Source organism: Plecotus auritus (genome assembly GCF_963455305.1).
Source record: "Plecotus auritus genome assembly, chromosome: 7".
Taxonomy (NCBI): Eukaryota; Metazoa; Chordata; class Mammalia; order Chiroptera; family Vespertilionidae; genus Plecotus; species Plecotus auritus.
The window spans coordinates 103,335,258-103,360,150 of NC_137774.1; the positions used below are offsets into that span (position 1 = coordinate 103,335,258).

General features: G+C 40.9%; 1 protein-coding gene across 2 annotated transcripts in view; it reads right to left on the bottom strand.

Moving 5' to 3' along the window:
* Nucleotides 1–530: 530 nt before the first annotated feature.
* Nucleotides 531–24,893, bottom strand: part of TNFAIP8 (TNF alpha induced protein 8) — a 117,855-nt gene continuing 93,492 nt past the window's right edge. Inside the window, exon 2 of one of the 2 annotated variants that reach the window (XM_080680121.1) lies at nucleotides 531–2,219. In XM_080680121.1, coding sequence (XP_080536247.1) covers nucleotides 1,654–2,219 — 566 coding nt within the window. In that variant the 3' untranslated portion in view covers nucleotides 531–1,653. The remainder of the gene's footprint in view (nucleotides 2,220–24,893) is intronic. The other variant, XM_080680122.1, reaches the window with a different exon arrangement.

The following is a 24,893-nucleotide window of genomic DNA, read 5'->3' on the forward strand; positions in this document are numbered from 1 at the left end:
AAGGCTGCTGAACTAAATTTATGAGCTACTCTACAGAATATGAAGCTAGAGGGGTCATTTCTGCAGTCACTATACTATTTCTATAACATATAGGGGTCACCTACTAGCACTAGGAAGTAAGGATAGTAATTTAAGTTCCAATCTTTATGTCAGGATTTAGTATCAAACAGGGAGATACTCTTTGCCTCTGCTGCTTATCTTAGACAAGCACATGAGGGTCCCAGGGAAACTGACTACCTTCTCTAGGTGGTAGTGGGTTAAAGCAGATCCCAATCTCTGGAAGTTTTAGTTGTAGGCCCTTTCCTGGAGAACTATTATTTGAATGTCACTATTCTAGGAGGCAGTCAAATTCAAGGCAGGAGTACACTAAATCACAGACATGATGACAATGCAAATGTTTAGTGCTGGTGGCTGTTATTTCCCAGGTGATACTGTTGGCCCACAGGTTTTCTTCCTTTTTTACAAAATAAACAAATGTTTACTTTATCATTCACCCACATAAAATATATAGAAACAACATACAAACTGCTCAAAATGCAAATACTCTGGTTTACTCATCACAATAGCAAATAAAAAAATAGCAAAAACCTTTTCAGTTAAATAAAAAAGTGGCATTCTTTATTTACCTACCAAACCTTACTAAACATTGAAATGCATTCATTTTCATTCTCATGTTCTGTAGTAACATCCTTTCTTCCCTTTTGCCTCTCATTCCCCTAAATTATTTTGATGGGCTCATCTCTAAAAGAAAGATTGTTTTAATTTTCTTAATACCACGTCCTTTTTATTGCCCTAATATCAAGGACAATCTAGATTTTTCTTTGTCTCTTACATTTGAAATGAATATTAAAAATGGAGATGCCATCAGCACATTTTCAAGGTAACATGAAAGTTAAGCCCTCAAAAAGCATTTCAAGGCAATGGCATGCCGTTCAGTTCTGGGGAATTATCATCTTTGGGGAAGTGTCACGGTTGGTACTAAAAAGCAGGACTCGCCTACAGAAGCATATCTGATATTAGACATTATTAATAACCTCAAATACAGTTATTTTCTACAATAGAGAAGCAGTTTTCTATTTCTCTGAGGGTTCCAATTTGACTACCTTAATTCTTTAATGTCTTAATAAAGACATTTCTTGAATGTCAATGACAAAAATATTTAGCAAAAAATCTTCAACAAAGGTAGAGTTAAAAATGGAATGGTTTCAAATGGAGAAATGACAGCAAGGGAAAGTTCTTGGCTTTTTAAAAGAGGTATATATACATAGTAAGGAATAAAAGTGAATCAAAACACATAACTCTGTACATGTTAGAAATATCCAATGTGCCGCCAACACAACAACTGTCCTAAAAAAGATGTCTTGAGGTTTGGAGCCATACATATTTTTCTCTGTATAACTCGATATTTGCGTTTGCATAACACATCTTTCCCAGGTTCTGTTAACCCTTAGAAGCATTTAACAACTTTTGGCAATATGCTTTTCTTCAAATAAAACGAGCTTCACAAAACATTATCATCAATGTTTGACACTTGGATTGGGCAAAGTCTTTCTGAAATATGTTTACTCTTCAAAAAACACTTCTTTCCTTCATAAATCAATAGTGCTCCATCTTCAGATAAATCAGGAGCAGTCACCATCTTAATTCACATGCTCATATGTTCTCTTCATCCAACATTTTGTTGACACCATCACAAAGTTTTTTTAAGTGGGGTTTAAAATTCCCAAAGGGATTATACAAGGCAGCCAGAAAATCACAATCTGAAAAGTGATCAAAGACATTATTAATCCGTCCGTGTGACTTTGCGGTGAGGTGGCGCTGAATGATCTGGTGCAGCAACTCTCTGCATTCGTTCAGCAGCCTGGACAGCACGTTCCGGTCAAAGGTGTAGTCCACCTGATGGAAACTGACCACGGTCATAGCAAGCTGATGAACTTTCTTCTTAAATTTCTCCATCAGCGCGAGCTCATCTTGATTGAACTGATTATTTCTGTATAGAATGGCCAACTTGAGGACTGTTTTGATGAGGTTTTTGATGATCTTCTCGGCCTCCTTCTTGTTCTGGGTGTACTCCCTGGTCACCCGGTACAGCTCATCTAGCACTTCGCTGCTCGTGTCATCGATTAAGGTGGTAGCGATGGATTTGGATACCATTTTACCCAAGATCTTCTTCTGTGCCTGAACGGCCAGGTTTTTGGAATTAAAGACATCTGTGGCCACTAAAAACAAAGAGTGGGGAATAACAGATCAGTATCAGTGACAGAGCAAATGAAAAACAAATACTATGGTGCATTTTCCTTCTCATTTTCCCACTATATGTATGATATGCCTCCCATCTACTAATATTAGTTTCTGTTTAGAAAAGAGCTAAAAAAAAAATTCCCTACATTTCTGGGCATTTTGTTCTAATCTGTTGTGCATAATATTTAAAGTCTTTGGCAATTCAAGTATTTTTTAAATATTGATTTTTAGAGGGTGAGGCAGGGAGAGGGAGAGAGAGAAGCATCAATGTGATAGGGTAACATTGATCAGCTGCTTCCTACAGGCCCCACCTGGTATAGACCCTGGAACCTGGGCAGGTGCCCTAACTGGGAATGGAATCAGCAATCTTTTGGTGCATGGGATGATACCCAACCAACTGAGCCACACTGGCTAGGGTGGCAATTCAAGTATTTTATACCTTCTGCTATCTCGTCAATACTTTGCTTAGAAGTTAAAGGGTTCAACTTTCTTAAAAATAACATTTTCTAATTATAAAAAGAGTATGTCTCAGGAGGGAGTAAGGTTTTGTGCAATTTTTCTCTAGCTTAATTTGATAAGAAAGACATCAAAAAATATAAAATCAACTCCACAAGTGTCCTCTGGGAAACAGTTACCAAGGATAATTTAAAGAAACTCATTTAAATGTAAGAGGGACAGATGACAAAGCTATGATATTGAGTAAAATGGCAAAATCATGGAAACAAATCCAAAGGAGAGCCCAGCTTTACAATCCACTTGTAAAAAGTCAAATTTCCCAAGACACTGGTCAATACCTACCAGTTTGGCCATCCTAACCACCCTGAATTTCAACTCCCAGAAGCTGAGTATTGGAAAAAAAATTCATTGGAGAGCTTATTGTCACTTGCTATTTCTGATGAACGGCCACTTCTCCCTTTACACCTTTATATGTTTTCAGAAAATAACCATACTGTATGAGCCAATAATATGTGCTACATGAACAATTTACTCTGAAAAAGCTGAGGCTTAGAGTTTACCTCTCAAATTATCATAACTTAATTTGACTGAGGTTTAAGGTACATATTATAATAGTTGTATGTGTTAAATATTAATGAGACACTAGTGATCTTCCTAGCTTACAGCCAATCAGTGAATGTTTACAGCCAATGCTCAAAGATACAGCCAATGCTCAATCAATGTTTATTTCAAACCAAGTTCAGTTTTTCTCCAGTTCCCATCCTCACCCCCCCCCATCCCCCCTCTGTGCATGCGGCTCCACTACAGCTGTGTTTTCTCCCTCTGCCTTGGTCGTCAGAGCTGTAGAACTCAGTGTCTCTGCTCCACCTTTGGGTCCAGGAGCAGCTGTTCTCTCCACATATACCCGTGTAAGGTCTAGGTTTGGGTGTTGGAAAGCACTCATCCAGTAATGAAAGATAAAAGGCTTAAAAAGACAGATTATGAAGAATGAGTCCGGGCATCAATGATATACAATTATTTCTAGTTTGGACAGGCCAGCAACATTAGAAAACTGCTGCTCGAGAATCCAGGCTGGGAGCACATATCAGGAATGACTCCCTCAATGTGGAACTGCCATGTTGGATTTGAAATTTGGGCCAAAGTAGCTCATGGTATATAGTACAGGCAGCTGCAAAGTGGCTCCCTGCGACCAGAACATCATTCCTAAATATGCAGGGCCATACACTGTGAAAGAGCAGCTTGACTGGATTAGAACTAGTACCCTCAAACAAATGTTGATATTTAAACTTCTGAAAACTGAACTGAAACTGCAGAAGAAGAAATGAAATATATTTTGAGAAAGAAAAGGAAAGTGAAAAAGCATGAGAAACAGGCAACTTTGTGAAGGTTTCCAAGCTTTTTAATGCTTTCATCATTTAAGCAAGTAGTTCATTTCTATTCCTATGCTTCAATGGTTTTGCAAAAGAGCATATGGGTTAACTCACACCTAAGAACTGATAGCTAACGAAATGGAAATGGAATCAGCAGTCTTTCAGTGCACGGGATGACACCCAACCAACTGAGCCATGCTGGCCAGCGCGGCAATTCAAGTATTTTAAATATATTTTATTGATTTTTTAAATATATTTTATTGATTTTTCACAGAGAGGAAGGGAGAGGGATAGAGAGTTAGAAACATCGATGAGAGAGAGACACCGATCAGCTGCCTCCTGCACACCCCCCACTGGGGATGTGCCCGCAACCAAGGTATATGCCCTTGACCAGAATCGAACCTGGGACTCCTCAGTCCCCAGGCCGACGCTCTAGCCACTGAGCCAAACCGGTTAGGGTCAATTCAAGTATTTTATAACTTCAGCTATGTCGTCAATACTTTGCTTAGGAGTTAATATTACCATCTTAAGACCAGGGACTATCTTCCATTATTGAACTTATGATATGGACCTCAACAAGTAAATAAACCTGATTTATACAGAAAGGGATACCCCCAAATTTTCAAATACACAGTAAGTAACTTAGGATTTCAGGAATTTATCCTATCTAATGAAAGAGTAATATGCAAATTGACCATCACTCCAAGACACAAGATGGCCACCCCCATGTGGTCAAAGATGGTTGCCCCCATGTGGACACAAGATGGCCACCACAAGATGGCCTGCAGGGGAGGGCAGTTGTGGGCAGTTAGGGGTGACCAGGCCAGCTGAGGAGGGCAGTTGGGGGTGACCAGGCCAGCAAGGGAGGGCAGTTGCAGGGGAACCCAGGCCTGCAGGGGAGGACAGTTGGGGGGGACCAGGCCTGCAGGGGAGGGCAGTTGGGGGCGATCAGGCCAGCAGGGAGGGCAGTTAGGGGTGACCAGGCCAGCAGAGGAGGGCATTTGGGGGGAACCAGGACAGCAGGGGAGGGCAGTTGGGGGACCAGGCCTGCAGGGGAGGGCAGTTGGGGGGTACCAGGCCTGCAGGGAGGGCAGTTAGGGACTATCGGGCCAGCAGGGGAGCAGTTAGGCACTGATCAGGCTGGCAGGGGAGTGGTTAGGGGGTGATCAGGCTGGCAGGCAGAAGCAGTTAGGAGCAATCAGGCAGAGGCAAGTAAGCAGTTGGGATCCAGCAGTCCTGGATTGTGAGAGGGCTGTCCAACCTCCCGTTTAGGCCCAATCCCACCGGGCCTAAACGGGCGGTTGGACATCCCTCAAGGAGTCCCAGATTGGAGAAGGTGGGGCTGGGCTGAGGGACAACATCCCCTCCATGCACGAATTTCGTGCACCAGGCCTCCAGTTTTATATAAAGTTGAAAGGTTATTCTGCTTTTAACCTATTCAAACACAGCACAGTCGCAAACATCCCATCTGGGATTCACTGTAATGCCTACGAGATGGAGTACTGTCATACACAGTGAAATAACTGAGGCTGGCGGAGTGTGGTTCTGGATTCCTCTGTGCTCCTTTTTCCAAGGCTGGACTGCAAGTCTGCCCCTCGTCTAGGCTACTTTTCTTATCAAATCTGAATATCCCATTTAATTTCAAACACAGAGACCAAACAGAAACTCTGTGGTGCAGCACTTTCACTTCCCACAAGAGAAAGCATAAAAGGCAAGGCTACTGCCAGTTAAGCAAGATGGGTCCTCACTTCCTGGTAACCACATCTGAACCAGGACGGAAAAGTTGACCTCTGTGGCTCTCACGCTCATCTCGGGAACTGCAAACCCTGCTCTAGAAACACAGCAGTAGCTTCACACTCGGTTTTGTTCTGCAGTCATCTTTCAAAACGAGAACGAAGCTCTTTCTCCCCCTTTGCAGGGAAGACGCGCCTGCAGCTCATTTATTTTCTCCCGTTAGTGGAGGCTTCTTTGGAGCCAACTGGGGGTTGCGGCTGGGAGTTCTTGGCCAGGATTGTGTGGTCTGTGATCATGAAATGTGATTTTCTTTTCCTAGAAAATTAACCACCTTTAGCCATTCCTGCTCAGGCTCATTTGTCAGTTCCACATCCTCTACCAGGTCCTGTAAAGGCCTGGTGTATCTCAGGGCTAGTCCTGGACCGTTTTTCTGCTTCGCTCTACCCTCACTCCTGTGTGACCTCATCCACTCCCGTGGCTTCAGATGCTTCCATGTGCCAATGACACCCACAGTCATAACTCAGCCCTGACCTCTTTTCCGAATTAATTTTGCAAATGCATTCAAGGTTTTTCTTTTCCTTGGCTATTTGGCAGGCATCTCAAATGTACCATGTCCCAAACTGAATCCTTGGTTTCCTCCTGCCCCCAAAGTACTCCTCCACTCTATTACCATCCTAATTAATAGCATCCCTTCCACCCATTTGCTCAAGTCAGAGTCCTGTGAGTCACCCACCATACATCCGTTCCCTTACCCAGTCCATTATCAAGTTCTTTCTATGCTACCTGCCTTGATTCTCTAAATTCTATCCACTTCCCACCATCTCCACACAGATTAGTATAGTTCAGTGGTCGGCAAACCGCGGCTTGCGAGCCACATGCGGCTCTTTGGCCCCTTGAGTGTGGCTCTTCCACAAAATACCACAGCCTGGGCGAGTCTGTTTTGAAGAAGTGGCGTTAGAAGAAGTTTAAAAAATTTGGCTCTCAAAAGAAATTTCAATCGTTGTACTGTTGATATTGGCCCTGTTGACTAATGAGTTTGCTGACCACTGGTCTAGTTTATGCCCCTTTCCAATCTCTTCCTACAAAGTAGCCAGGGTTTTTAAAAATGTAAATTAGAAAATGATGCTCCTTTTAAATTATTTGCTAACCATCACACTTTCTTGTTCCTGAAATTCTCATTTGCCTAAATTTTTAATGTCTGCCTCTCCTTACCAGAATTTAAGTATTTTTTTAAATCCTCACCCAGGGTTATTTTTCCATTGATTTTTAGAGAGAGTGGAAGGGAGAAACATCAACATGAGAGATACACATCATTGACTGGTTGCCTCTTGCCGGGGGCTGGGGATCGAACCCACAACTGAGATATGTGCCCTTGACTGAGAAGCCCATGGCTCTTTGGTCTGTGGGCCAACACTCTAACCACTGAGCAAAACTGGCCAGGGCAGAATCTAAGCTTTTTGAGAGCAGAGACTGTGTCTTGCTCACTGTGTCATCCCGGGGCCTAAAAGGGTGCCTAGTACATGGCGCTTCTGAAAGAAGCAGAACCCATGTCTCCCCTCTTCACTATACTTAAATACTTCTCCATGAAAACATGCTGAGCTGCAAAATTAGAGTTTTAAATATATACGTGGGAGTTTTTGTTTGTTTGCTTTAAAGGGTAATGAAACAGATATTTGTTTTATCTAGCTAACAATGTGGTTTCCTTCCCCTTAAGAGAACTCCAGAGGGTGGTTTCTCTTATAGTCATCAATCAGCTCTCTTCAAGAGGGAAGATTTGTTATGCAACCTGAGAAAACAGCAGAGGACAACAATTCAAATACTCAGTGGTTCTGACGGAAATACAGTAGAGGAAACCTCTACTTCTGATTGGATCTATGATTAAGCATGTAACAGAGGGATGGACCAAAGGTATGTCTTGGGACACGACCAAGATGTGGATAGATGTTCTCAAGGAAAAAGTGCTGGAAGTATTGATTCAAGGTTTTACCTATTAGGATGAATTCACTTGTGTTTTAAAATATACATGTACATTGTTGACTAATGAAAAATGAAGCCATATGTTAAAAGTAAACAAAGGATTATTACTATGTTAAAACTACTGAAGAGTATTTTACAGAAACAATTGTAAATGCTATTTTGCACCTACTTATCTTACTGCCCCTCCCCCCATCCTTGGTAGCTCCTTTCTTGGCTTAATCAAATAGTCCATTTTAGCAATGTTTGCTGAAAAGCAAATTGACATTCAGGGAATCCTGGCTTCAACATCAACAGTTATAAATCTTGAGATAAACATTAATGGTAAAAATATACTGACCCCTGTATATATTTTACAAGTTCTCAGAAGGTTAAAAAAAAAAACACATTTTTTTACAGCATTAACTAATGAAAAATTAGTTTTATGAAATTAACAAAAATTCCCCATAACATTACCCCAACTCAGAAATTGCTAATACAGTGAAGCACTCAAGTCACTTCTTTACAACCTCACCAGCAAATACATAATTTCATCACCCATCAAACTTGTTATACCTGGAGCTTTTAAATAGTGACGACAGATGCACATTTATGCCACTGCTAATTCTTGCCTCATTAAAATTTGATCAAGTAGGCCCAGCATTAGAAAGGATGAAAAAGAAAACAAGTTAGAGAGCATGTCTGGCTGTTGTAGTCCGTTAATAAAAGTTCTTTAAACAGATATATAAAATCTTATTTCTCTTGCCTCTGAGTAACTCCAAATCTAAATGGGGCTGAACAAAAAAGACAGTTTGGGGAGCAGCAAGTGGCCATAAGCAACCATAAACACTGTCACAAGAAGTCAACAGGCTGAGAGTTGACCTGCCTACATTGGGGTTTGGAAATGCTCCAGGGAAGTAAGGGATAGTTGGAATGGCTGGAGAGCCTCCACACCAACAAATACCAAAGTGGAAATTCAACAGGATAGAGAAAAAACAGCAAACAAAAAGGGAAAGAGAGTGCAGGGGTTGGGGTGGAGGACCACAGTCAGCATAAGCAGCAGAGATTCCAACTGTGAGGGGGCTGCCCCAGAAGGGTCAGATCTCTGACCAAGGCAGCCAGCTGGAGGCAATCTTAGCCAGAGAGAAAAGACAGGTGCCAGGCACCTTAACCCCAAAACTGGCCTTAGGTCACACAGATGAGGCCCTAACACAAAATAACATAGTCTTGAAATAATTAATACATCTGGGATCCTTAACCTGATATTGAACACACATTTTGGTGTGTATGAATTTTCCTGACCCCAATGGTTAAAAACCAATGGTATGCATCATTACAGTGACAAGTTCTGTCATTCACTCTGTGTGTTACCTACCACTTCCAAAAAGTACATGCTCATTTAAAAAGGCAACATAATGAAAAAGACAAATATAGCCCGGCTGGCGTGGCTCAGTGGTCGAGTGTTGACCTATGAACTAGGACAGTGGTCAGCAAACTCATTAGTCAACAGAGCCAAATATCAACAGTACAATGATTGAAATTTCTTTTGAGAGCCAAATTTTTTAAACTTAAACTTCTTCTAACGCCACTTCTTCAAAATAGACTCGCCCAGGCCGTGGTATTTTGTGGAAGAACCACACTCAAGGGGCCAAAAGCCGCATGTGGCTCGCGAGCTGCAGTTTGCCGACCACTGAACTAGGGGTCACGGTTCGATTCCTGGTCAGAGCACATACTCAGGTTGCAGGCTTGATCCTCAGTGTGGGGCATGCAGGAGGTAGCCAGTCAATGATTCTCTCTCATCATTGGTGTTTCTATCTCTCTCTCCCTCTCCCTTTTTCTTTGAAATCAATAAAAACTATTTTTAAAAAAATTACAAATATAAGGGAAAAGTGGTGGCTTTAAAATGGGTCAATAAAGAAAAAAATATCACTGGGTGGCTTTTCAATGGGATATTAGAACTTGTAATGCACCCCCTTCCAGAGTCTTTTTATTGTTCTTTATTTAGTTATTTGACAACTTTGAGTTGCAGAAAACTGAGAGTATTGCAAATGCCTCTTGTCCATAGAGACACACATGTCTAGTGGAGGGGTGCCAGAAGCCAGTTCCAACATGTCATAATTGCATGAATTTCATCAAAAGGTTGATGGAACTTGGGGACTCAACAAGGGTTGAGTCACATATGTTATTGCCTGTTGGGAATGGCTAAAGGCATTTCCCCAAACCTGAAAAGGATGCATTAAATTGATTGTTTGCTGCCAGACAGCTCAGGGCATCTTAATCTACATGTTATTGCCTCCTACTGGCCAAACACCTGAACAGCTATAGGCTATTGCCCAATCTGACAATGCTTCTGTACAAACCCTACCTTTTGAAGTGTATATCTCCACCTTGTCTTAGGACAATTTGTGTTAATAAAAAGCAAGGGATCCTGAGACGAAAAACACCTTGTTTTCTTCAGCCAGGCTCCTCTGACCCCCAATGCCTTTCAAAATTATCTTTCGTCTCTGGACTCTTACTTAAGTTACACACAACCTTTCTCCAGATTGCTGAACCCTTCTTAATGCTGGAACAAGAACCCCGGCAGAGGGGCAACTGATTTCTCCTTTTCTTGTTTGTCTGTGTTGCAATTGGACTTCTCCTTTGAACCTACTATAAGAGTTGACTGATTCATCATTAATTAATGAGGCAAGTAATACCCTTGACATGCACATTTTTTATTGTATAAGAGTCATGAGTTTACCTTCTTAAAAACATACCCCTTAACACATATTAACTTTAAAGAAAAACAAGTACAGTATAAGCTTGTCTTCTAGTACACATTCCTGTGGCAACTAATTCCCCCAGGTCCCTGGAAAAGAAGAATTTACTTATAAAAGTCCAAATATTCTGTATCTAATGGTTCCTCATACTGCCATACTGCTCAGAAATATCACTGAGACTCTGTTTCCCCATCTCTAATATGAGAACAATGATCCCCACCTCTTGGAATTGTTCCAAAGATAAATAGGCATGGACCATATATGACATGTTTCACACAATGCCTGGCACAGAATCTTCACAGATCTGTTTAAAGAACTCAACAAATTAGTCCCTGGCTTGGTAGCTCAGTTGGTTAGAACATTGTCCTGATATGTCAAGGTTGTAGGTTCAATCCCCAGTCAGGGCACATACAAGAAACAACCAATGAATGCATAAATAAGTGGAACAACAAATCAATGTTTCTCTCTTGCTCTCTCCCTTCCTATCAAATCAATCAATAAAAAAATAAATAAATAAAAGAACTCAACACAGTCAACTTCAAACACATCCTGATGGTCTTTTGTACTGAATCACATTTGGTCAAAATTATTCAACTCCTTCTGGAAGTAATATGGAGTTGGGAAATGCAAAATGCCAGATGGCTGTGTGAAAACAGAGACCTCACACAGTTCAGTTAGTTCAGTTTTCAAGGAGCTGTATTTCCTCTTCCATGATGACATTAAAAAAATCTAATACATATTAAAACTATCAGGGAATTTCCCTTTTTTAAAGGTGTTGAATCTCTTGTTAGTAACAGAGTCAGTAGTACAGGGACTGTGATAGGTAGTGTAAGGTTATTTTGTCTAGAGAAAATTAGAAAAATAAAAAAAAAGAAAAAGAAAATTAGGAGAACAGAACTAAAGGCTACTACAAAAAAGACAGGAGGAGAAACAGTGTCAACATCCATGCAAAACTGCGCAATAGAAGCAAGATGTAAAGGAAATGAGCCAAAGATAAAGTTGAAGTGAAAATTCACAGCAGCCGACAAGATCACTCTAGTCACATTATCTCGCCCAGCGTTTCTGAAGCCTCCCAGGAACCCAAATGCAGGGCAGGAAGCCAAGTGAGAACAGCGAGGATGGAAATACAAGGCTTAAGGTCCGGAGTCCTGGGTTGTAAACTTGGGTGCAATTTAATTTCTTTCTCAGTTTTCTCATCTGCTAAGTGGAGCATCATTTCAACTTAAGTGAGATTTAATGAGGTGCAAATCTGAAAGCATCCAGCAATGTGCTAGGCTCATGGCCAACGCACATGGGTTTTGCTCCCTTACTTACTATCACTTGCAATGGAGGATCAGGGACTCACACCAAATATTTGCACACACTGCCTTCTTTCAAATCATTTCTCTGTTTATTCCTTATTTTTCAAATTTGTGGACAAGAGAAATTATGCCCTAAGGAAAACACTATGAAGCCTCTCCCTGTGTAATCTCAGACTAATTTTGTTGCTTTAATTCTAGAATTTCTTCATGACTTTGTGTCTCTTATTCCCATGGCTTAGTTTTGGAATGATTTGAAATTAAAAATTGTCACTTTCTGAGTCTCAGCTCCTTTGCCTTCATAACAGACCCCATCTCTGCTCCTTTTCTGCCAGTGCTCCAGAAATCTTATGATGCTTTGGTTGCTTTCTGCATGGCATAACCAGGGGTCCTCAAACTATGGCCCGCGGGCCACATGCGGCCTGCCGAGGACATTTATCCAGCCCGCCGGGTGCCGCTGCCTGTCCTGCTTAGCAGCCTACTCGTCCCGGGCCCTCAGTGCGCATAGGAATTTGTTCATAGTTTTTTTTTAAACTATAGTCCGGCCCTCCAACAGTCTGAGGGACAGTGAACTGGCCCCCTTTTTAAAAAGTTTGAGGACCCCTCGCATAAGCTCTCACAAGAAATCCCTGCTGCCTCCAGGTTCACTAATACCAGGATTGGAAAAAAATGGGTGATATGAAGTGGTATTGTTGGACCCCAGGGAATGTGAGTCTGGGAAATATTAGGACAGAGGTTACAAGAATAGACATGAATTCTGTGGCTACCCAAAGTCAGAATGGGAGATTTTCAGTCAGGAGACCCCATGGCTAGATAACATATTTTGAACTTTTACTACATTATCCCCAGAATTGCCCAGAATTTGTAGTTATCTTATTGGAGCTTCATAATCATCCCAACAGAGAAGTTATTATTATCCTCATTTTATATATAAGGTAACTGATGCCCTGAGAAATTAAGTTATTTCTCAAGGCCATAAGTCATTAAGTAGAAGAGATGAACTTGAACTCTGATATGTCCAACTGCAAGCTTTTCTCTTAAGAATTTCATTATATTGCCCTGGATGGGTAGCTCTGTTGGTTAGAGTGTTGTCCTAATACTCCAGGCTGTGGGTTTGATCCCCAGTTAGGGCACATACAAAAAGCAACCAATGAATGCATAACAAAGTGAAACAACCAATCGAAGTTTTTCTCTTATTCTCTCTAAAATCAATTTTAAAAAAAGAATTCATTATACTACACAAGCTGAAGAAAGCAGCTTCCTCTTGAAGGTATAGGAAGACAATAATATTCAACTAAGTCAAGTGAAATAAAAGAAAAGAAAAGCCAGAGACCACATCTCCCTGAGGAGGAAATGGATTCCATTTCTGTTTTTCCAGAGCAGTTTTAAAACATTTTAAAATATAGTTTAAAATACAAAAATATGCATATGTTATTCAAAGGGCAGAATGTAAATATATAAAGCGAAAAGTCTCTGTTTCAGCCTTACCACCCACTGTATAGTTCTGACCCCAACCCCTGCTTCCAGGAGGCAACACTGTTCTTAGAATTTTGGTACCCTTTCAGAGCCTGGTTTTTTTCTGTGCATTGATAAAGGTAACTATGAATAGGTACTGAGCAGTAAGTATTAAAGGCTTGCAGTTCTTAAAAAATACAACTTTGATTGATGAGAGACTATAAACTGGAAGTGTCCATAATTCCATGCATGACTCCAACATAAAGTGATGAGTTGCTAGAGGCACCTGGCTATATTATCTTTGTTCCCACCCATGCAATAGCAATGACAGTCCTTCAACGAGTGATGAGAAGGAAGTGAGTGTGAAATACAGGTCTTTATTTAATGGGGGAGAGAGGGGCGGTGGATATAAGTGCTATGATTAGGGCAATCATAGAGCTTATCCTCTAAATGGGGTACCTTTGAAAAGAGCACTATTAGCAATTAGACGGTGACAGCAGATCTGTAACTATCCCAGGTAAATGTATGTAGTTACTAAAGACTCTACTGAAGTACTTAAGCACTAAAGACACTCAAGCTAACTAAGAAAGGGTCAAAAGTATTACCCAAATTTTTAGGACCTGAGAAATTTCTTGGGAATCCCACAGGAGCACTAGCTAGCATTCTCCCCAACATTAACAACAAAAACTAGTTCTTCAAGAAGTTGAGTTTCTGTTGTTGTTTTTTTAAAGGAAGTTAAGAGTTTTATGGTGGAGGGTGGTGGGGGGATTCTCTCTAGTTACATAAGTTTGGGAAACAGTGTATATATACTAAGGTCCCCTTTGAGGTGGACAAAATGCACTAATAATATTAAAGGTCTTGAGCACCAGGCAGTAAAGAAACATTTTAACTTTACTTACCCAAGTTTTCCACAGAGGACCCATGAACCAAATTTCTGGAATAAGGTCAGTAACCAACTGACTTAGGCCCTTGCTATTCCTCTGGAATGGATTCACAACAGTCTCATGCACACAGGGGAGGGCCAGACAGGCAGTCGGGCAAAGCTAGGCAAAGGGGCATTGTGAACCCAGGCTCTAGAGTCACACTGTTAGGGTCAGAAGCTCCACTCTCCCACTAAGTGCCCATATCCCTGTGGCAAACTACCTAACTTCTCTGTGCTTCATTTTCCTCATGTGCAAATGGGGATACCTAAGGTTTTCATGAGAATTAAATTAAAATAATTCATATGCAGTGCTTAGAAGAGTGCCAGATGTAAAAATAACTGGGTCGATTTTTAGAAACTATTGTTATTGTCATTAATACTGCTATCATCATTAAGGTAGATATTGTAGAAGTTCTGCTGCTTTGGGATGACACAGTCTTGTGGTCATGTCTTGTGAAATAGGAGTGAGGGGATTAGAGAGTACATTAACCCCAAGACATGAATCATTCAACAAAACTTCTGTTGAGTATGTGTCAGGTACTGTAGTTTCAAAGATAAATAACACTATACCTTATCTCCAGACATCTGTTTAACACGGGGAGGGAGTGGGGGGCACATAGCCATGCAGAACACAAGATGCAATGGTAGCAAAGAGAGGGATCATTAATTTGCTGCTTGGAGTGATACGGGGAGACAAGATTTGACAAAAGGAGATTGACCCAAGAGATCGACCTTGAAGGAAAAAAAGATTCTGCCTCAGAAATAAATGAGATTGCATTTCAGAGCTGACCTATAGAATTCTTTCTGGCTGGTTAGGGACTAAGAATTCTGTTCAGAAGTGTATCTGTGTGGCACGTACCCAAGAATGCATGTGGGTCCTATGGCTTTTAGAAAAACTCATAAATTATGTATAAGGTTGTCAAGGCCCATGAAAATTCATTACAAAAGCACTTGATTTTCCTGAGGGTATTTGTAGGAAGAGGACGGACAGAACAGGTGTCTGGGGTGGCATTCTGGTGACATGGGCCACCTGCATCAGAAGGGCCTGGAGGCCTCCTAGAAATACAGGTTGCCAGACCCACTGAATCAGAATCCCCAAGACCGAAGCTTAAGAAGCTGCATTTGTAAGAAGCGACCTATGTGGTTCAGTTGTATAATGAAGTTGGAGGACCCCAGCTCTGAGATGTACTTTTAGAAGACTTTACTTTAAATTTTCAAATAGACTATGCTTTTGAGTACACTTTGGTCATGAAGGCATGCTGTGAGTAGACTAGGAACAGATTTGATTCCCTCTCAAAATTTTTTCACTAAAATAATAGATGCGAGCTTCTGCACAGAATCCAGAGAAAATGCTTTCAGAACATAACTTATTATATTAAAGCCTCCAAGAATTTTAATAATGTATCCAAGAGAATAGAAAAGTTAGTCTCTTTTACATGCTACTTTAACGAAAGTTTAAACTATTGCTAGGCTTCAAATTAAATAAAAATATCCTATAAGCAGTTATACAAAACTGACTTCAGTAAACTATGCTTTTTTCTTTTTTAATTAAGGGAACCCTTCCTTACTAATTATGCTGTTCCAATATGTTATGATTTCCTTAAAGACTTTTCAATTAAGCTGTGTTTACGCAAATATATTCTCGAGAACATGCAGCCTCTTCACTGTTGCTAGGATCCAATCTTACCCCAGAATGAAGGTGAAAAGCCTCTACACACGTTCCATGATTTCTGTTTCTCTGCTCCCAGGTTCCCCAGGCCTGCCAGAGGCCCTAGCCTAGCCTCTGATGAATATTTATACCCACGTGGTGTTTAGAAAACCAGGAACAGATTTTAAAACACAGCTGAAGGGCAGTTTGGTTACTGAGCCAGCCCCTAAAAGTGGCCCGGGCAGTCAACATTTCTGGTCTCATCAGGTGGCTCCCAGCCACAGAACAAGGGCAACCAGACAACAAAATTACAGCTGACATTTGTGTAGAACTCTACAGTTTGCAAAATATTTTCACTTGTGTGCAAGTGTTCATTCTAGTTTGGTCCTCTTATTACCTAACCTGAGGGAGCCAGGTGGCAGAACTGAGGCACAGGGATCAAGTGCCTTGTAGAAGGGCATGGAATTAGCGGCAGAGCTAAGGTCATTGCTGCCTACATGGCCGCTCAGTAAGGAAAGTGAGATGAAGACAGTGTTCACTGTTTATGAATTTTCTATCGAATGCCACGATGCTACTTAGCCAGCTGCAGAATCCCACTTCTTAGAGTCTGTCTGCTTCCCAAGATAAAGCAACTCCTTGAACCAAAAAAAGAGGCTCACAGGTCTCACACATCACAGAACAGACACTAAAGAGAAGCTGTGTACCTACCCTTCCCCTCTTCCTCCATCTGCCTGAGAAAGGCCTGCTCATCCTGTAAGGTTCAGTTTAAATGCCACCTTTTCCAAGATGCTTTTCCAAATCCATGGCTGAATGATTTCTCCAGATCCAAAGAGGAATAAATCTCTCCTTTTAAGATGCCTTTTCTGCCATGTGGGAGAGTTAAATTCCTACTGTATCTTACTTGGTTATGATTTTGGACAACTAAGGTACCATGTCCATTCAGCTCTGTATTCTTTAAAGTGTTTAACCTGTGTACTCCAGCGAGCTTGGACTGAATAAATCCCCGTTCTCTAATCTGCCTTCATGAAACCCATCAAAATGTATTTTTAACTTTATTTTTATTGTTGACACTATTACAAATGTCCCCACAAACCACCCCGCCTCTTGCCACCTCCATCCAGGTCCCACACCCCTTCCCTCTGGCCACCACCACCCTGTTGTCTGTATCTGTGGGTTGTGCATATATGTTCTCCATGGTATTTTTTTTTTTTTACAGCAATTCATGAAGATGTGTCGGGAAGTCAATTCAATTCCATATATCTAGAGCTTAATAAATGAACTTCTACTCCATGAACAAGAACATAGCCTTACATGTGAGATGTAAAATACTCTTTGTTTTAAAGGAGCGGAAGCTAGATAAAAGACATGCCTTTTCTTTTTTTGTCTACTGCTTCCCCGCTGCCCTTTGGCAAAACATACAGAATAACCAGCCACTTTTGTGTGGAGAATTGACCATATTTAGCTAATTCCATCACTACTGCAAGTCTTCTGGAATCACCCATGCAAATATCCCAAACCCATCTGTTTGAATATTTTGGGAGCAGTAGCCTCTTGGCCTCAGTTTGGGTATTTCTCAAATATGCATCTTGGCACAGCCTCCCAACATTCTTGTCAAAACCTTTCCCCAATAACTGTATTAACATGTTTAGCTAGTCATGCATTTTAGAGCCATGTCAACGTCCTAGAGACTAGGTCCCCGTAAAGGTAAGGGAATGGTTAATGGGATCTGCTGGGCTTTAAAGTAAACAATCTCATTCCAAGTATCACAATACACAGAATCTCTGCATCTTTAGGCTACAACCTGGAAAACCCCTCAGCGCCACTGGAGCAGTGCCTCTCCCTGCTGGGTACTCCCAATGCGGCACTTTTCTGTGAAGTGGCTTCTGCGCCTTTCTAACCTTTCCTCCTGGCCCCTAATGCTCAGGTAGCTCTGTTTTATTAATATCGGGATATCTTGCAGAGGTTGTGACCAGGACACCGCATTATTTAGCCTGCCCAGTGTTATACTGTTCTTAGAATTAGTGGTTGTTGTTAGAAAATTGGGAAATTGAACCTCAACAGCAGTGTTTCTGATTTTCTTTGAAACATTCTGATACCTGGCCAAATGGTCCTCCATTGCCACGCAGCAATGACTGCCTTGAGGTACATTGTGGCTGCCCCCGTTAGAGGGAGCCTACCCTCTGCAGTTCACCACAAGCCCTCCCTGCCATCTTCACACATGGATGTTCCTTTTCTGGCTCTGCAGGCATTGGCGTGGGCAACTCCTTCCGTACAGAAATAAGTGGGACTATATTTCAGGGCCAATCTACAGAGCTCCTACTGGCTAGTTAGGAATTAGCAATTCTGCCCATCAGTGTAGCTGTATTTCAGAAAACCAAGGACATGTGTGAGTCCTACAAATTTTAGAAAGAATTTAAATTGTTTAGCCAGGGAGATTCTGAGGAGGGTTTTGTTGGGGGAAGCGGTGGGAAGGTTGAGAGTAATAATGATTTGTTTTTATACCACTTGTTATTAGGCCACAGACTTCAGGAAGCTACATATGGGCGCCTTATTTCTACATGTGCCCATTTTATAAAGATCCTGGGAGAAAGCTGAACTTGGCTTTCCCATACCAGTGGGAGTTCTACTCAGTAAACAAACTTTTAGCGAACACGCCTTCCCCAGTCATTAATTCATTCACTCAGCACATTTTTACTGAGCAACTACTGGATGCCAGACAAAGTGCCTGCTCTCAAGAAACCCAGATTCTCGCAGAGGAATATCTAAAACATAAGCAAACATGTCAAAAAAAAAAAAAAAAGTCAAGCAGTGGCAGGAGCTAAAAAAAAAAAAAAAAAAATTAGGTGTGTGTGTGTGTGTGTGTGTGTGTGTGTGTGTGTGTGTGTGTGTTTGAAAGAGTAAAAGAGGATGGCAGGGGCAGGGCTTTGCTATTTTATCCTGAGTAGGGGAGGAAGGCCTTTCTAAAAAGAAGACATTTCAGCAGAGATGTTAAGGGGAAAAGGGAGAGCCATGTTGGGTGAAATCCTACCCATTCCCTCCTAGTCCTTCAATGAAGCCTTTATTGACTAATCAGTCAGAAATGTTTTGTCCTCTGTCTAACTCTTACTGCAAACTGCTTGATATCATATTTATTTGTTTCCATTTTCCCTGAAAGTAAAATCCTTGGGAGGGATTACAATTTATTCTTTCTTTCTTTCTTTCCATAATGAATGTTCAATTAATCTTTATCTGCTGGTTTAAAAACATTCACAGGTCCTTTTGAGGATGCAGAAAGATAAGGGGGTAGAGGCATGGGGAATGAGTTATAATTTTTATAAAACACAAGCAAAATAAGATACTATAAACTACATTACTATTAATTATCATATCTCAAATACTCTTACCTGAGCTATGAATATTCCAGTGTAATCCTTTGGAAAATGTTTATTCTAAATGAGTCAATTCATAACGAATAATAGGCATAAAAAATCTTATCTTGATAACATTTGGAATTGGGAAGAATTACTGTATAACCCATACTCTGAAGAAATAATAAGATAATTTTGTTCCTAAAATAGATGTTGCTTTTTTAAGATTAAAAAGGGCATGTTTATTTTTTTAAATTGATTTGAGAGAAAGAAGAATGGGGAGAGTGGGAGAGAGGGAGAGAGAGTGAAACATCAATTTGCTGTTTCACTTATTTATGCATTCACTGGTTGATTCCTGTATGTGTCCACAACAGGGATTAAACCTGCAACCTTGGTGTATCAGGATGATGCTCTAACCAAGTGACCTAATGTCCAGGGCAAAAAAGGCATATTTTAAAGAATTAATAATAAAAATTGGAAACTTAAAAAGACATAAATTCTGCCTTTCTTTGCTAGCTTGTTAAGAAAGAAAAATTTAAAGATTAAGTTGGGATATAATGTAAAAGTCATTGAAATTGGCTAACAAATTAAATTTAGAATTAAAAAATAAGGAAGTCTCTAAGAACCATAAAGACAAATAGTTTGTTAAAATAATTGTAACCCTTTGGTGTTGATGACACATACATGATATATTAAACTCATTTTTCAGTTAAAGAAAATAACTAAAAAGACCATTATAGTCATTCTCTTGTAAGAACTAAAAAACGTTTCCCTAAATATATTAACTTGCTGTCTTGGAGACAGATTACTTCCCTAATGGTAGATATTTGGGTAAAGTAAACTTCGGCATATAACATAACGGATCAATTTAATGACTAGTTGCCAAATAGCAACAAAATAAATCACTTTTCTAGACCACTATGGCAGCCCCCACCTTTTAGTAGCTTTGTATTTTCACCCACTCATTCAGCATTCCAGAATGAATTAAAGCCACCATTCCACCTCTCACCACTTCTATCACCAGTCCTACTTTTAGAGATGGAAGAAGCCAAGAGGACCACAGAGGCCCAAAGGTTAGTTCAGGGTCACAATGTGACCACCATTAACTCCTCCTGGTCCCTGGCTCCCCTGTGAAAAGTGCTTTATGTTGGGATTATCAAAATTACAAGCAGTACTTCCTCCATCTAAAACAGAGCTGACGAACTTTTGGCTGGTAATGTGTTTTGTTGGGCCTCAGTAACGTTTTTTCTGTTTTAATTTTAGATAAAATTCATATAACATAGTATTCACCATTGTAACCATTTAAAAAGTGTACACTTCAATAATTTTTATTATATGCACAATGTCGTGCATCACCACCATCAACTTCAGAACATTCTTATCACCTCAGAAAGGGAGCCTCATAATACGTGTGTGTGTGTGTGTGTGTGTGTGTGTGTGTGTGTGTGTGTGTTTCTATAAAAGTTGGGAGCGGTGACATAAAAATTCACATTTCCAGATTTTCTAGAAAAATGACCTGGCAACTCTGGAGGGATGGCGGGGAGAGATGGCCCTCCCAATATACCACCTGGAAACATGCCTATAGCAGCCAGAAAACTACCCAAGGCATATGCATTAGCCACCCTTACCTTACACGATCAGAGATCAGAGGCTCGAACCATTCTGAATCACTTCTCAGAGAGCCTTGGGTGTGACTCCATAGGCTCAGGCCCTCCCTCTGTTCCCCCCCTGCCGATCAAGGCAAGCCAGACCGCTTCCCACCTCTAACTCTCCAGCAGATCTCTTGGCTTCTGCCAACTTCTTCTTCTTCCATTTTTTTAAAAATGTATTTTTAATTTCAGAAAGGAAGGGAAAGGGGAAGAGAGATTGAAACATCAATGATTCGAGAGAATCAATTATCAGCTGCCTCCTGGATGCCCCTCACTGGGGATCAAGCCTGAAACCTGGGAATTGAACCGTGACCTCCTACTTCATAGGTCGATGCTCAACCACTGAGCCAACTTCTTAATTTACCTTTCCCTCAAAATGCTTTGCATTTTCTACCCCAGGATCTTTGCTGAAATCTCTCTCTACCCAAAAAGCCACCCTCTATCTACCTGAGCAACATCCTAATTCCTTGTCCTTTCTGTGCCACTGTCATGACTTACTTGCCTTTGTTGTCTATTCACTACCTATATTTTATTTTCCTATGTTTACTTAATATATTTTTATTAAAAAACAAGTTCATTTTAAAAGGAAACTAGATACTGTATGTGAATGGAAACTGATACTACTCCCCTAAATATATTATAATAAAAATCATTTTAAAAAATTTAAATGATTAAAATCAATTCAATGAGGAAAAAAATCCCCAATACTATTTCTTTCTAGCCAGATATTGTTGCCTGCCAAAGGCCTTGCCCCATGTCTACCTGCATGGCACAAAAGGTGAGTCAGTCTGAGTAAGGTGGCGAAAGCCATTCAGCCGAAAACACAGGCATTCTTCGTGAATGATACAAAGCATCCCAAAGGAACCCAAAAGGGACTAATCTAGTTATGTGATTGCAGGTGATTTAACAGTAGGCCCGGGGCCTCCTACTGTACCACCACCAATGGTACATGCACCACGTACCACATGCCCCTGCTTTCCAAAGCTTCCTGCCAGTGCCATCTCAACAGTTTTACCTCAAGTATCTCTGCCACAGCCCTTCCTGAACCTCTCTAAGCGATGCCGCGCTCCCCTTGCATGTCCGTCCTTACTTTCTCGTCTGCTATCTCCTCCAGAATGAGAACTCTGCAAGGGCAGAGCCCTACTAGGTGGAGGCTCCACACTACCTTACACCTGCTCAGATCCCGGGCACACACCTGTCTTGATTTCCCTGGTGAGGAGTTTTGAAGTGACTTTTAAAAATTCCAAACCAGTTCCTAAATGAACTGAAACATGTCCTAGTAGTTCCTGAATAGTAGATACAGTAATCAACATGGTAAAAGGCACGGGGATAAGTATCTGAATCTCTTTGCTCTTTCTTAGATTTGGGAGTATTATACAGCAATGGATATAACAACAATAATTACTACTGGGGAGTCATTCTTGGTGTGCTAAGTAAGAGCTAACCTATTTAGGGCAGTTTTTGTTTTAAAGGGAAGTGTGCCTAGCAGGCTGGGAAGAGGGGTGGTCACAATGTCTAGGTTCTGTTTCTGGGGTGGACAAAGAGGCTGGGTACTTTCTATGATAAATCCAAATGTCATTTATGCCTAGGAAGAATCAGGGTCAATTTGGTCAAGAGACATGGGACAAAGATCTCCGTAAGTGAGTAAGAACGGTATTAATGAACATTTTTTATAAAACACTAGAGGTCCGATGCATGAAGATTCATGCAAGAATAGGCCTTCCTTCCCCTGGCTGCTGGCACCAGCTTCCCTCCGGCACCCAGGACCTGGGCTGTTTTGCACCAGCAGCCGCCAGGCCTCTGGGACCGGGGCTGCTTCGCTCCGACTGCTGCCACCACCCACTGGGGGTGTGCTCTGAGCTGCGCCCCCACCCTTGGTGTGTGTCTGCTGGGGCTGGGGGTGGCACGCAGTCCCTTCCCACCCATCTGCGTGTGCAGCTCCTCCTGATTGGTCCTGATGCAGCCTCCTCCTGTGCTGGTCGTGACGCCTGGCTAATCTGCATATTACGTGTTTATATATAGATATTAGGAGGCAATTTATGATGGTCCTTTTAAGGTATCTAGACTAGTTTTCTAAAAGACTGGTGGCCTTGTAAGATCTAAATACACGGTTCCATGATGCTTATTTCATAAGGCCATGAATATAATTTTACTGAGTCAAATGATTAGTACGATTTATGGACATATCTTTGTTTCTGAGAAATATTACTAATGACATATAGTGGACATTTTATATTAAGTTCTTGCTAAATAACAGAACCTCTTATTAAAACAATGTTTCTAGGATAAAGACAACCCACTTTATTGAAATTTTCTTCTTCATATGATTTCAAATGTTCTCATTGCTGCAAAAGGCAGACGATACCTTAGAAAAAGAGTATTGAATTTCTCTCTAAAATGCAAACCAATGTATAAGTAATACATGCTTAAGAAAAAAAATGAATCAAGTTTTTAGAACGTATGATTTGAGTCAGTTTCTAAAAATGAAAATTAAATCTACCCTAAAGGAACAGTCCCTCCCACTCCTTGAACTAAACTCCTGTTAACTTTCCATTTATGCCATTCAGTCTACTCCTGCTTTGAAAAGGATGGTAAGAGGAGTTAATGGATGTGCCAAAAAGAAGGGTTTATCCTCTTCCATTTTCAGCATGATCCATCGTTAATGCCATTTGCTGATGCTGGAATGAAGGAAACAGATGTTGGACATGAAATGTCATCTCATACAGTATTTTTAAGCTGTCAGCTGTACAGTTAGTCTTTATATAGGCAACAGACAAGTGCTTCTCTGTACCTTTATTTCTCTGAAACATACAAATACACAAATGCCGGAACTCCACCCACATTCCAATGCAGGGCACAGTCTACAGCAAATACTCGGAAAGAATTCTGCCATATTTCCCCTGTTGATGAATAAAAATGAAATCTTTTTTCACTACAGCCTACAGAATTAAATAAAACCATATACCATACTACCCCAACCAAAATTTAGAAACTGTGTTGAAATGAATGTTGAGACCCTAGCCAACATCAAAAGGAACTTAATTCTTGAATAGCAAATGTCTCACATCGTTTTTCTTCCATTATGTTGGTATTATCACAAAATAGCACAATCTTAGATATAGGCACACAAAAAAGGAAACTGTAGAATTCTTGGATTAAGAGACCAGCTTCCAAATGTAGGCCTTAACAATATCTCAGCTCTCCAAGGTTTTAATGGCATCTAATAAAGTATCAAGGGGTCAGGTACTGGGTCATCTTTTCTTGTGCTGACTAATGGCTCATTGCATTCTGATGGAGGGTGAAGAATCCGAGACATTTTAACATATATATTTTTGAATCATTAGGGGTAGCTGAAAAGATGCTTAGAACTCTGGCTGGAGGCTGGTGTTGGGTCAGTAGAGGTCTTAGTAACAACTATTCCTTTGTCTCTGGGCTCCATGCAAAACAGTGGCCCAAGCCTAGAAAGGCCAACAAACTGGGCCCTTCTGGTCTTAGAAGCAAGATTTTCTTTATAGGCGCAGTTGAGATCATTTTGACCAGGAGCTGACTTTATCACCCATTATTTGATTGAACTTCAGGGCATGTATGTTCATGGTTAAAGAGGGATGAGGCCTTTATTTTGCTGTTGAAGTCCGATAAAGACCATTTCTCATTTTCTAGGTATAAACTAACAAATGAATGCTGGGATTTTAGTTGTTAAACGCATTACATGGGGTTTATAGGCCTCCTTTACTTAGCCTAAGGATTTGAATTCATCCACTGTTTCTCTGTCTCCAAATCAAGTAACAGCTTCCTTTTCTCTAATCTTACTCCTAAAAATTGCTTTTAAACTAGAGGCCTGGTGCACGAAAATCGTGCACTTGGTGGGGGGGTCCCCTAGCCTGGCCTATGCCCTCTTACAGTCCAGGAGCCATTGGGACAGGGGTCCTCAAACTTTTTAAACAAGGGGCCAGTTCACTGTCCCTCAGACTGTTGGAGGGCCGGACTATAGTTTAAAAAAAAAACTATGAACAAATTCCTATGCGCACTGCGGGCCCGGGACGAGTCGGCTGCTAAGCAGG